The sequence below is a fragment of the Antrostomus carolinensis genome, unplaced genomic scaffold, assembly GCF_000700745.2.
Source record: "Antrostomus carolinensis isolate BGI_N321 unplaced genomic scaffold, ASM70074v2 scaffold23921, whole genome shotgun sequence".
NCBI lineage: Eukaryota > Metazoa > Chordata > Aves > Caprimulgiformes > Caprimulgidae > Antrostomus > Antrostomus carolinensis.
The window spans coordinates 5477-19479 of NW_010296564.1; the positions used below are offsets into that span (position 1 = coordinate 5477).

Sequence of the window (14003 nt, forward strand, 5' to 3'; positions counted from 1 at the left end):
ATGGACAGAGCCAGCTGCAGCTGCTCTCCCGCACCCCAGGACATGAGCAGAGAGCAGAGCTGGTACTACTACCCAAAATATAATCTTGCATGCAAATCTACTGAGGGAGCCAGATCAACACATATATATTCTGTGCTTTTTCAACCTTCCTGCATTTTAGAAGTGTTTCCAGTTTCTTCCGCTCAAGACTTTAATTAGTATTTTGAGGTTTTTGTTTTGTTTTTTAAAGGCCAAGTTGAAACAGACTGCATTAGCTATCTTCCCCCTGAGAGTAATTAAAAAAAAAATTGCAATGTTGCACAAGTTACTGAAATACAGAGACGTTAACTTGATGCCCATATAATTTCTCTTAATGCAGCATATAGTTCTGGATTGGTGTACCTACGTTTCAGCCCCTTTTCCTGCAGAGCACTGCTTTCCATCTTTTCTTTTTGTGGATACCTAAAACAACTTGTATGCAAACGCAAATACCAGCATAACAAATTTTAAAATCTACTGATAACCACCTTGTTTTATAAGCTGCCTTCTGAAGACCACTTCAAAGTAGACACAAAGACACCCTGGCTCTCAGTTCTGAGGTTCTCCTGCCACTAGCTGAACATCACTAAAGACATTATCTAAGGCAATCATTACAACACATTAGAATTGTAAAAGTTACCGACAAGTAAATTTTTTTTACCAGCTTATTTACAAATACCCACCTCCCACTCATATTTGTCAGGCATCAAGTTTTTTAATTTCTTCCACACCAGGAAAAAAAACTGTTTTCTTTCCCTCATACCTCCGTATCTCAAACACCCAACAATATTTATGTTTAAACCTTCCAGAGAACTGATGCAGAAAAACAGACAAAGCAGGATGATTCCAGCTTGCAAGAGTTGTTTGTTTTTAATTATCCTTTCAAATAAGTTGAAGGACCTTTATAATGGAAACACTAAGCGAGCAAGTCTGGCAGTGAGATAGGCAGGGCAAATAAACACTTCACTTCCATATCTCTCTTTAATGATCCCTTCTGCAAACACTCACAGAAAGATCATCTCAACATGTGAGATGATCAAATGAATAGTCTAGTTAAGTAGGTCTTGCCCAGTATTAACTGAATTATTAAATTCAAACTGACTACTTGTATAAAAAGAAGGTCTGAAGAATAATCTGTTTGTCATGTCCTATTTAAGTTTTTCAGTTAATGAAAATCAATTGAGATTTTAACTCACCAAAAAGGACTTGTTTACCTTAAAGCACAGGATGTCCAAGAGTAGCTTTTGCAATAAACTAAGATTAAGTATGGTTTTTTCCAGGATAGTTCTGTACTATTTCAAATTTTAAGTATTTTTACAATTTTAATATAAAAGCTACTTACTTTAATTCATTGTTCAGCTGCTTCTCCTTATCATTATATAAGCAATTATGTTTTACCATCTTAAGAGCTGAAATCAACTGGACTTGCCTACTGATAAGTCACGAGTGGCTTATTGAAGTAACACCAGCAAAAATTTATCTTTATGGTATAAGCGAGTGGCACATGGGCTGAAGGACCCGTATTCTTCACAACAACAAAAATGTAATTGTTTCCCAGCTGGTACTGGTGTGTTCACACAGGCCTCAGGATTTAACAACTGAACATACATAAAAGTGAAATGGAAGTGTTATTGATTGTCATTTTCTTTATGAACATCATCATTTTAAGATAAAAAGCATAAACTTCACATTCACCATGTGGTTCATCTGAGATAGTCTCTCTCCCCTTCAGGCCAGAACATCTAATTTGACTTCCTTTGTGATGCAGTCCACATGGTTTACATGATTACCCTTACGTTTTGGTTCAGGAAACTGGGTTCAATACATCTTTCAAGAAAAATCAGACTTAAACATGTCCAAAGACAGCAAAAACTCCACACCTACCCGGACAGCTTGTTCCAAGAGTTGGCCCCCTTAACAGTTAAAAAGCTGTGGTGTATTTCTAAGCTGAACTGTCCTCTTGTCTTTCAGATACGGCACCTCTGCTGAATTCGAGTCACCTTGTACTCTATGTTCAGGTCATGAAGGTACCTATATACCTATTTTGACTAAACTGAGCTCTATCTCACTGTAAAGCACTTTCTCAAAAGCTTGACTTTTGTGACTCTCTTCTGTAGTCCTACCAGTATTGCAGTGTCCATTTAAAAAAAAAATAAAGACAAAATAACTGTTAATAATGTTCCAGTATGAGCCACACCAAATCCATGTGCAGCATCTTCTCTTATTCCTACTCTTTAATATCTAATTTGATAGGTCAATGGGCATCAATAGCACGTTTCCTACAACACTGAACAGTAAGCTTCTGTCCAGCTGCACGTCTGTTTTGATACCTCATCCCTTCCCAGAGTCACTGCTTTGCAGAGACATTTCCCATTCCAGATGTGTAACAAGGCATTTGCCTGAATTAAGAACACATTTTGTTCGAGTTAGCTCACTGTCCAGAGCAACGCAAGTCACTCATCTTGCAGATCTATGACCAATGGTTGTGATTTCTGGGTAGCCCTGAGGCCAACACCAATACCTAAAAACAAATAAATCAAAGCACCACCTTCTTTCAAGTAAGCAATCCCAGGTAATTACTTTTCAAACCCACATGGCAATTAATTCCCACTCTGAAATAAGATTTTAGTCTTATGCTTACCTGCTTGATACTGTTTTTGTGACAGGTAGAAAACACACTTTAGCTTACCTACTGAAGAATGGGTAGGAAAGATCTCTGTTCAGAGCTTATACAAGAGACATTTTACAACTGCAGATATATTGGAGATACCAGTGACAACCAAACGTTTACTAAGAAAATAAAACAATCAGTGATTTGAAAACCAAAACCAAAACATCATACCTCTGCAAGATCCTCAAAGCAGCTGCCAGCCAGTGGATGAGGACTGCTTTCATCAGTCATTTCAACAGTATCCTCAATCAATCCTAAAAGCTTCACTGTCAACTCATGAATATCTGAAATGTTGCTAAATATCATATCGATATCCTGCAAGGAAAAAACAGATCTTAGTAGCGTTTAGAATAATTTATTGTGCTTATGTAAATATCGGAGCATTTTTTGTGAAGTCTGTACCAAGAGGTAGATGGAGAGGAGCCAACAAAAGCTAGGAAGAAAGTTAAATTTCATGGTCTTCCCAGCCTTGCAGGCTTGCCTGGACACATCCATCCTTGCACAATTCCCACCCCAGTGAAGAAAGCACGTCATCCTTCCCAGGCCGGAGCAGCAGCGGTCCCGTACAGGCTGCTCACTGCTTTGGACAGAGATGCCCGGTCTTTTCAGTCACAATTCACAGCTGCTATTTTCCCCTCTGATGATTCTTGTCTCTCAGGACCCAAACAGAAGGAGGCAATTTAAAGCAGCTCCAAGGTCAGATCCTCTAAACCACAGGTAAAACTAAAGCGACTACTTTAGCAGAGAACTACCTGGGTACAGAGGAGGAATCGGCCGTTTCCTTTTCATAGGATCATGGAATGGTTTGGATTGGAAGGGACCTCAAAGCTCATCCAGTTCCAACCCCCCTGCCAGCAGCAGGGACACCTTCCACTAGACCAGGTTGCTCAAAGCCTCATCCAGCCTGGCCTTCAACACTTCCAGGGAGGGGGCATCTACAACTTCCTTGGCCAACCTGTTCCAGTGTCTCACCACCCTCACAGTGAAGAACTTCTTCCTAATATCTCATCTAAACCTCCCCTCTTTCAGTTTAAACCCATTTCCCCTTGTTCTGTCATTAACTGCCCTTATGAAAAGTCCTTCCCCAGCTTTCTTGTAAGCCCCAAGAAGCGACAGGACTTGGGGGTTTCACACGTGCCCAGCGTGTCGCTGAGCCCCACAGCCCCACAGCCCTGCTCTAACCAGGACACCTGACCCAGCCTGCTGTTTGCCGCCCAGTTTTCCTTCTCTGAACAAACTCCTGTTGAATTACGTCACGTCTCCAACGTACTGTTGGGAGGACAAACTTGCACGTGTTACATTTAAAGACAAATCCTAAACCTGCGTTATTGGGCATCAGGTTGACAGTCGTGGGAACCAGTGATCTCAAAATACCTCATACCTGTTCCCGTGTAACAAAAGGATATTCCTCAGCTCCAAAACATTGCTCCCTTCTCCTCCCATAACTTTTGTTTGAATCCTGTCCCCAGGATTGCACAATTCTCCGATATCCCAGCAGCTATTGAGGAACCTCCACACCCAGCTGTACTGGGAATGTCTCCTGCTGCCTCTCTTTATAACCTGCTGATATCACTTAAGAATCCCAGTTCAGGCTCTGCTGCCCTGGTCCCCTTTCCCTTCCTTCCACCAGGAAGGATTCACTAATCTCTCATTATTGCTTCTTCTCTTACAAGACCTGTGCTTCCTTTTTAGACTCCAGCATCCTGAAAACAGAATTTGCCATATATACCATTTCAAACAAATATTTCAATCATTTATCAAATAGAGATTCCCTTCAGTGTCAGCCACACCCTAGAGAATCCAGAGTAAAGGGTTGTTTTACTTGTACTTTCTGCAGATAGGGGTGCCCTGGGGTAGACTTCAAATGTCAATTCAAGCATTCACTGTACATGTGGATAGATAACTCTTAATTTTTGTGTTAAGTAAAAGTGTAAGTATTACCTACATGACCAAAGGACTCCAGCTATCGCTGGCATCCGACAGGGAATCGCGTCCATTAAGCTTCACACCGAGAGTAGCTCTCTTCATACCATTAATGGCAATTCTGCCGTTTTATTTCATAGTCAACACTCATCATGCACTGACATACAATAAATCAAATTTAATTTCATCTCCAACACAGGGAATGTAATGTTGCTATGTTATGGCTGCTAATGGAGCGACTAGCATTACACATCAATAACCTATTAAAGGACTTACATTAGGTGTGAACAGTTTTCTGTTTGATAGGAAAGCTTCTCGAAATACTTTTATTATCAGATTCAACTCCCGCAGATACTGCCTTTCTTCTGCAATTTCATTTCTCACTAGGTCATAGTAGTTGAGTTCCCCAGAAGAAGAGGGCTCGTCTTCACAGAGAGAAACCAAACCAATGTCATCCTGATCAAACATATCCATCAAAACCTAGCAAAGAAATTTAAAAATTACAGGCAAGCCTGATTTACACTTGGCTCAAGCTCAGCCATTTCAACGTGTTCAGAGAAATCCTTTGAGTTTTTAATACAATACTTTCTGTGATCACTTTCACAAGGGAGTAATATTTAAACTTTGGCAGCAGAAGGCTGGATCAGTTGCCAAAGCCATTTTCCCTTTTACAAGTTAGTACGACCTAGAAAACAAGTTACAATTCATGCAGAACCAACTTTGAAAACAAGGCATCTTGCATAAGCCTTTGACAAAACCCTCCTGATAAAGATAAAATTCAACAAAAATGTTTCTCATTTTTATGAGGATGAAAACTAAATGTCTTTTCTGTATTATAAAGAAGGAAAGAGCTGTCATGACAAAACAACATCAAGAGGACAGTAACACAGCTGAGAAATAAAGGACAACATCATTTTCTGTTCTTACATTGTTTTGTAAGTACTACCACTGTTCCAAAACTTAAGTCTTTGCTGTGACAGGTCTGGCATGAATAAGGGGGGAAGCTTCTGCATTTGAGTAAGACCAGTCTCTCCCTCCTATCCTGCTTTAGATACATCTTCTAAAAAAACCCCCCAAAATCACCTCTACTGTCTACCTTTGTATCTGTCCAAAAGAGTATTTTAATCCCAACTCCTTACCTTATCAGCACACATTGATACTTTAATGTCCTGCTGGGAGATCTCAAAGTGCCGTATATTAAAAACATAGTTTCCAGCCAGCTTTAAAATATCAGCTGAGATGTATTCTAAGACAGCCACAATATACAGAGACACATGGTAATCTACCTTATAACCCAGGACCTCCTGCAAATTGAAAACAAGACAAAAAAAAAGCTATTTATTCCAGAAATTAATTCGGAATGACAATTAACACATTGAGTTTTCTACTGAAATTGATCTTGTGTGTGTTGGAAATTTACAGTAATGTAATAGGCAGGGCAAAGAACATAAAATGGAAATGTGATTAGCCACCTCCAAGGAAGTGCTTGCCAATAATTCCTTGTGCTATTTTGACATATACTGACAGATAAAAGCTACAGCGCTTTCAATAATCCTTCCTCAAAAAATGACAGTCCTAAAAACAGTGTTCCTTCAAGGAAGGGACTTCACTGGTGCCACTCTTGTGCTTCAGTTTCAGTCCATATCTATGCTTATCACAGGACTCTGGCCCTAAACAGGACTCTTAAGAAAAGAACATGCTTCATTTTGTAACATCCTTGATGGAAAAAGTCGTCTTTCATGAAACTACAGACCGTATGTTCAACCTGTTATGTACTGCAATCCAGTTTAGTCCATCCTTTACATTTGGCAGAAGAACTAAGCTATCTGCATCCTTGCATAAAATAATTAAACTTCAATAGTTAAAGTCTGAACAGAAAAAAAACCCAAAACAAAACAGGATGAATATTTCACGTTCTTCTTGTGATACATGTTCCACGTTCTGCAGAGTGTGCACCACGTGGCCTCTTATTTGTGACAGGTCCGTATGGAATAAATACAGGTAAGTCCATGCATTTGAATAAGGCACTCTGGTTCTTATCACATTCTGATGCATCTTCTAAAAATCAAATTCTGTACCTACGCCCACACACTTCTAAACCAGACTTCATAAAAGAACACCAGTCTAAGAAGGTCTTATTTGATGCTGTTTTCTTTCCTAACATCTATTTTCCTCTCATTAACCATCACAAATTGGGATATTGTATATAAGAACACAGTGACTACACTTGAAAAAGTGTTTTAATTTCTGCTCAGGCTTGAATAATATTTTCTCAATGCCACCGCTGGACAAAAGGATTTTTTTTAAGCTATGAATGAAAAGCAAAAGTAATAGAAAATGAAAAACCAAAAAAGAGCTGTGTTTGAATCAGCCTGAATCTACTGATTCAGCACTGATGTAAAAGTGATTAAACACTGATCTAAAAATCAGAACACTGTTTTATCATTAAAAAATGATTTTAATCAGGGGGCACAGTATGAATACATGCTTACTGTGTGACACTAAATCCTGGCAGTAAGCAAGGAGCTCTCTACCTGTTCAAAGTGACATGACATCTAAGAAGCGAGATGGCCATTCTCCTCCTCAAAACCCACCAACAATAAAGTCTGTATCTGGTCTTTTGTTACACCTTTGCAGATCTATTGATTTTAAAACCACAGCATCAGTGACATACAACTGAAAGGACTTTGATACACATCTTAGTTGACAGTATACAAGGAATGGGATCTACTTGTTCTCTCTTCTTCAGTTCTGGCTTCTGCAGCATTTTGAAACAATAAATAAAGGCATCAAAACAGCGCTAGTGAAGTAGGTATTTGAGTTTGTTTGGGTTTTATTTATGTTAAAAACTAACCAGTCATATTTCAAAGTAGAGTAGTAATACATTAACACACTGATGTCTCAAACATGATGAATTTAGGGATCTACATTTATTACATCCTACAATATATTCATCCTGTTCTATGGTGACTCTTTCATCTTTCAGCCACTATGAGAAACTTACCTGATTTCACACAAATTAAAGAAATACTTTAAAGGTTATGCTGGGGGCAATAATCCAGCTGGGGGTGTGTGGTGGGCAGAAGCAGCAGTCATCAGGTTATTGGTTTAAGTACCTTTAATAAAGGATGTATTTTGTCCACAGGTAGCAGGAGAGGGTTTCTTCTTTTTCGTTTCTCTATAGCAGACTGCGCATCAGCAATCGCCCACTTGTCTATTGGATGAGGAAATGTCTTTTGAACACGCTCCTGTCCAAATATAAAGAGTGCACTTAGATTAACTGCTGTAATCAAAAAGAAGTTTTAAAAAAAACCCAAACCAGTAAGTTACTTCCCCTGCAGTATAGACAATTATCCTCCTCCTCAGTGTTTGCAACACATTCTCCTAACTGTTCTCTCCTTCTTACTCAACTCAGCTTCACTCTTTTCAAAAATCCCAAACAACCTCCCTTCCCTAAGCACGAAAAACTCCTTCAAATCTCCTACAACAACTCCTGCTCTATGATCTTCACATCAGAAGAGCAGCAAGAAACCTCAGCTGAGACCAGGAGCCCAAAATATAAACAACATCAGGAAGTATTAAACAGTTTACAGTCTAAATGAATAAAAAACCCCACAAGTCGGTATTGTTCCTATGTCATAAGAGTGCAACTTGCCCTACATCAGATTAAGTTTCTGGCAGAAATGAGAAACAAGTGCAGCATCTTTGTAACTAGAAGGAGGGCTGTGATTCATGAAAAAGCCCAGCTGTAACACTTTGGAGCCCACAAGCCCACACAGGAGCATCCTCCCCGCTGCACAGCCAGTCACAGTGGCTGCAGTTTACAGCCATGATAAACTGTGTGTAATTTCAGGTCATTTTTATGCAGATTCACATTTCAACAACTGTGTCCTGGTTTTTGCCAGGACAGGGTTAATTTTCTCCTTAGCAGCCAGAAAGTGCTGTGTTTTGGTTCCAGTGGGGATTGTTATGAGAACAATGTTGATAACTAGGAGGACACTGAGCTTGGGCAGTTTGCAAGAGCAGAGAACTGGAAGGGGGAGTGGAAAAGAAAAGTGTCGTAGTTGGTAAAATCCAGAATTGACAGTGGGATGTGCCAGTGAGATATTCCAGATCATACCCCATCATGTTCAGTATATGAACTGGGATTGACTGGAAAGGGGGGGGGATTCTCTCAGGAATCACTCGGGCTCTCACTTTTCCAGGATTGTGATTTTGGTTTCAAGGTTCCTTTTTGCTCCTCCGGGATCATTATCAGCGGGTGGTGAGCAACTGTCCTCTGCATCACTCATAGATGGATATATATAGTTATCATTATTATTCTTATTAGTATTACTATTTTAATTTTATTTTACTCTAATTATTAAATTGTTCTTATCTCAACCTACAAGTCTCCTGACCTTGACCCCTCCAATCCTCTCCCTGATTCCCTGGGTGGGGGGGGCTGCGAGTGGCTGTGTCTTGTTTGGCTGCCAGCTCAGTTAAACTATCACACTACAGGAACAGGCAAGATGACCCCACCAGAGAATAAACTGCTTTGGGCAGCAGTTCCACACTTCAGCAGCCCACAGCTAATCACGTGCAAGATCCCAGAACTGCTTTCCATGAAGTTCTCCAGGCTTTCTGCTGCAGCCCCTGTGAGCTGGGGAATTCAATGCTGAAAGAACGAGTCTAAGCTGAACTCTGATGACTGCTTAAGTGACTTTGGAGATACAGATTTTTTTAAGTTAGATACTCAGGGGGGAGCAGCGATCACCTCTGGTTGCACAGTCCACTGCCGTGCCCTTACCCCACCCAGCCTTCCCAACCAGGCACAGTATGTGATGCTGTGCCAGACCTGATCTCTACTTTGGACCTGTACCCTGGGCCACAGCGATGCCTGGATGGGTGATAACTCTCAGAGGAGATTTTATAGGTGAGCTGAAGAATGAGCTGAGAAAAATGGTGAAATCTATGTGTCCCTTTGATAAAAAGATTTTTGCACTTATTTCAAATTTCAAAGGAGGCCTGAGGTCATCTTAAGAGGCACCTTTTAAATATCTGCAGGTGACCATTTAATGCTCAGCTTTCCACATCAGCTGTCTGCGCCAGGTAAACACACGGTAACCTTTCCTCTTGGACAGCAGCCGAAAGCTCTGGGCTGGTTCACTGAAATGAACTTTCCTTGAGATTCTACCAGGAGAGATCACCTGCAAAATGGACCTAACGCAGCACTGAGCTGTCCTTCAATTTAACAGCGCGCTTCACGCGTCACACGTGCCTCTTGTGTTTGGACTTTACTGGTTCCCAGTGTTTTCTTCCTAAGAATTTTAACTTCTTTTTTTTCTATTTATAAAACCTTTATAGTTTGCGACTTTGGACCTTGATCTTGCAAATACTTAAGTACAGTATTATGCACAGATCATAGAATCATAGAATGGTTTGGGTTGGAAGGGACCCTAAAGCTCATCCAGTTCCAACCCCCCTGCCATCAGCAGGGACACCTTCCACTAGACCAGGTTGCTCAAAGCCTCATCCAACCTGGCCTTCAACACTTCCAGGGAGGAGCAGCCACAGCTTCTCTGGGCAACTTGGGACACTGGCTCACCACCCTCACAGTGAAGAACTTCTTCCTAATATCTCATCTAAACCTCCCGTCTTTCAGTTTAAACCCATTTCCCCTTGTTTTGTCATTAACTGCCCTTAGGAAAAGTCCTTCCCCAAATAGTTGCATTAACTCCAGGTTGTTACATAAATATCTGCACAATAAATTTTAGAGATCACAGCTCTCATGTTTTCTCTTAACAGCTAAAAACAGCTGAGGAGCAGAGCCAAAAGCCTTCATTTGTGGATGTTAAATGCCTGCTGGCAGCACAATTTCACCAACAACCCACAGCACAAAACTGAATTCTACTTTCCCTTCTCTGGAAGAGTCTGAATTTATTCACCTACAGAACAATAACATTTTGGGGAACCTGTTACCACTATTTAGTCCCAGCTCTCTGTTTTTAAATTAAGTAATTGTGATATTGCCAAGTGCAACAATGTTTTATTATTCAGAGCTTTAAAATTCCAGGTATAATTAAAATACAATACACAGGATTTAGCGTTATCTGTGATATTTGTAACCACAATTCAAAGAGTGGTAAGTTATCTCCGAAGGCTGCCTGCATCGTGTGCAGTTCTGTACACATTAATTTGTGGAACATACATGTACCCAGTGAAAATTCATACATACAATTTAATTTTATCATCTCATAACCCAGAAGCAGAAAACTATGGAGTTGGTGTGGTGAGAGAGTGGTTAGAACTCTCAAACTGTCCCGTGTGCTGAAGGGTTTGATCAGCCAGGAACTGGAGAAAGAACATGGAATTTCTCGCTCCACATACCTTGTTCAAATCCAAGCTCGAGGTAGTAACAATCCTGAGAGCTCTTAAGGGACTATTAATTTCTGCTTTTATTTAGTCATACTATAATTTTTATGCATCGATATTCCAAAATACATTAATAATAAAACCAAAATTATTAATTAATTAATTAACTCAGTGTTGAATAAAGGGCGACTGCTGCATCTAATAAGAATCTCAAACCCCTCAGGTGATTATTTTGTAAATATAAGTTGGGTTGTTTTTTTTAATTTCCACAACACACATATAGACTATTAGGTAAGAACTTCATTTTAGTTTAGGCTGAAAATCCTAGACACACAGATTGATGTAAAATTAATACTCTACAGAGCTATAATGGGTCACAGCTACATGAAAGCACTTTCTCCCTCTAGACTGTATACTGGAGCACACTCCATTAAAGCCCTCATTTTGTAACCGATGACACAAAAGCAGACAGCTGCAATAATACAAGAGCCTCAGTGAGTTCAATAAAGTTCCAGGAACATACAACTCTATTCCCTCAGCTGCACGAGCCAGGCCTAACAACAGCAACCTTTCATTCTCATATTTACTTTTTTTTCCTGTATATTTATGTCAAACAGTAGGAAAACTCGCAACATCCTTTCATTCTTAAGTCCAAGGTGTATTTGAGCAGCAGAAAATCCTTCAAACTATTCTGCATTTATAAAAATAATGCTGAAAGAAACACTTCCCATCATTTCTATTCTGAAGTCCTGTATAGGAAAATGAGTTTCCAATTAAACTTGCTTTGTGAAATCTGAACACTAGATAATCTTTTAGCATGACCAGGCTCTGCTCTTCAGATTCATCTTGCTTTAACTTCAGCCTGAACTGCTCAAAATACCTTAGTTCATCTTAGAGATTCTGCATTTGGTTTTCCAATATCTAATCTTACCTCTACATCTTGGACAGTCCGTGGCTGAGCAATGCATAGTTTGTTTAGCAGCTGAAGTATTAACTCTTCAATGTAATAGAGGGAATCTTCTTTTGCTGAAAGGTTTGGGTGAACCTGTTGCTGAACCTGTCCAAAAGAATTAAAAGAATGAATAAAAGGGGGTTTTCCCTCCCCCCCCCATTTAAAGTTGTACAGAAGGAAGAATCAGAAAAAAGCAGAGAACCTCTGTACTGTAGTGCTGCAAATCCGCACACTTCAGTAACTCCTCACAAGTTTTCCTATGTAATTAAGATGGCAATTCCTATCCCTGCAAAGTTGGCATCTCTATTAAATTAAAAACTAAGTGTTTGGTTTTTATAGTGGGGAAGAAATTTCAAGCCAAGGCAGATCTCTGCCAACGATGCAGTGAAAACAATCACTGTTGGTAATCCTGCAGTTACTCATCCCCAGAACGAGTAACATACCCTGATGTTACTAACCCTACTAATGAGTACTGGGTGACTGTGAGAAGAGGAGGAACAGGGACCCACCAGAGGAAAAGACTTAATAAGCAAGGACACCAGGATAAGAGAACGAACCAGTCTGGCAGGGAACTGAATTAATGCGCTGTTAAAACCTGTGGCAATAAAAAGCCATGGCCATGACACCGGAGGAAGGCAACAACACTTTGAGATGCCTCAGAACCAGAAAACTAACATGAAACATTGTCTGAGGCATGAGAAAGAGAGATGTAAAATACTTACAACAGAGAGAGAGAGCTAAGGAAAAGCAGGAGTCAAAACACAAGAGTGTCAAGAGTAGGAAATGCGCTGTGAGAAGCCGACTTCCACCTCCCTCTTTACGCCTTTTATCTGACTTCAGGGAGAAGCTTTTGTTTCCAAGGCTGAGCTAGACCAGACAACCTGAAACAAACAACCTCAGCACTCGCCTGCACAAGCTAAAGGGCTACAACTAACTCACCCTGGTCCAACGTGGTGGCCACTTGCCTATTAAAAATTCCCCCAAAACTAAACAATAACCCCACCTTAAAAAAAAAAAAGCAGCACTCGAGTTAGTCTGTTAGACTCAGTTTTCCCTGTCAGCCTCTCAATCAGGAAAGCACTAACTAGATCTTAAACTACAGCCAAAAGATTCGTAAGTAATACAATCCAGGGAAATTCCCTACTCTCCCCATACAAATTATATGTTAATCACCTCCAAAACGTCATCTTACATACTTACATTGGCATTCTGTACCTGGTTTCAAACACAAGATAAATGGATCAGGAGTTTCTTGGGGGAAGACAAGAACATCTTTGGGTCAGTTCTGATGCTCTGAAATACACCGATTCCTCCCTCCAAAGACAACAAACGAGTCCACAAACACTGGGGGGATTCAAGGGCTTCTTCCAAATTGATTAACTAATAATTTCATAGCAATACCTTGAGGGAAACTCAATTTGCAGCCCTCGAGGCTTTTGTAAGTCGTGCAAAAACAAGACCAACAAGGAAGTAAGGTGTCTGGCCGGCTTCCTTCCCTGCCTGCCGCAGAGGAAGGTGGGCAGAGCTGCTGGGAGCCAGAGCCACCGCAAGGAACCACTCACCGCTCCACCTCCTGTGGTGCCACAGCCTGAAAGAACTGGGGGAACTGGACTGAGCTTCGCCCCTACATGTGAGAAGAGAGGAAAAGTCAGGATGACCAAGAGGTAGGCAGGAAAAGTGAAGATCCATGGAGGGGACCACTAGAAGGGGCTGCTGCCTTAGACCTTCAACACCCTAAGAGAGATGATGACTTGGATGGAGCAAGTCTACCAATGCACTTCTCAAAGATGGGGGAGCAGAGACAGGGACCACACGTACCAACAACAGGAATCCGAGTGTCTCAGGGGAGTGGGAAGGGGAACACACACTGAAAAATGTGAAAATATACACTGGTGCTGATTGTGTTGGAGTTATAGAATCACAGAATGGTTTGGGTTGGAAGGGACCTTAAAGATCATCCAGTCCCAACCGCCCTGCCAGCAGCAGGGACACCTTCCACTAGACCAGGTTGCTCAAAGCCTCATCCAGCCTGGCCTTCAACACTTCCAGGGAGGGGGCATCCACAACTTCCTTGGGCAACCTGTT

General features: G+C 40.8%; 1 protein-coding gene across 1 annotated transcript in view; it reads right to left on the reverse strand.

Annotated features, from left to right (window-relative positions):
• Positions 1-12023, reverse strand: part of LOC104532991 (son of sevenless homolog 2-like) — a gene marked incomplete at both ends in the record, with an annotated part of 15912 nt that extends 3889 nt beyond the window's left edge. Inside the window, 5 exons of the mRNA XM_010178345.1 lie at positions 2861-3004; positions 4889-5092; positions 5752-5916; positions 7729-7860; positions 11898-12023. Coding sequence (XP_010176647.1) covers positions 2861-3004; positions 4889-5092; positions 5752-5916; positions 7729-7860; positions 11898-12023 — 771 coding nt within the window. The remainder of the gene's footprint in view (positions 1-2860; positions 3005-4888; positions 5093-5751; positions 5917-7728; positions 7861-11897) is intronic.
• Positions 12024-14003: the final 1980 nt, after the last annotated feature.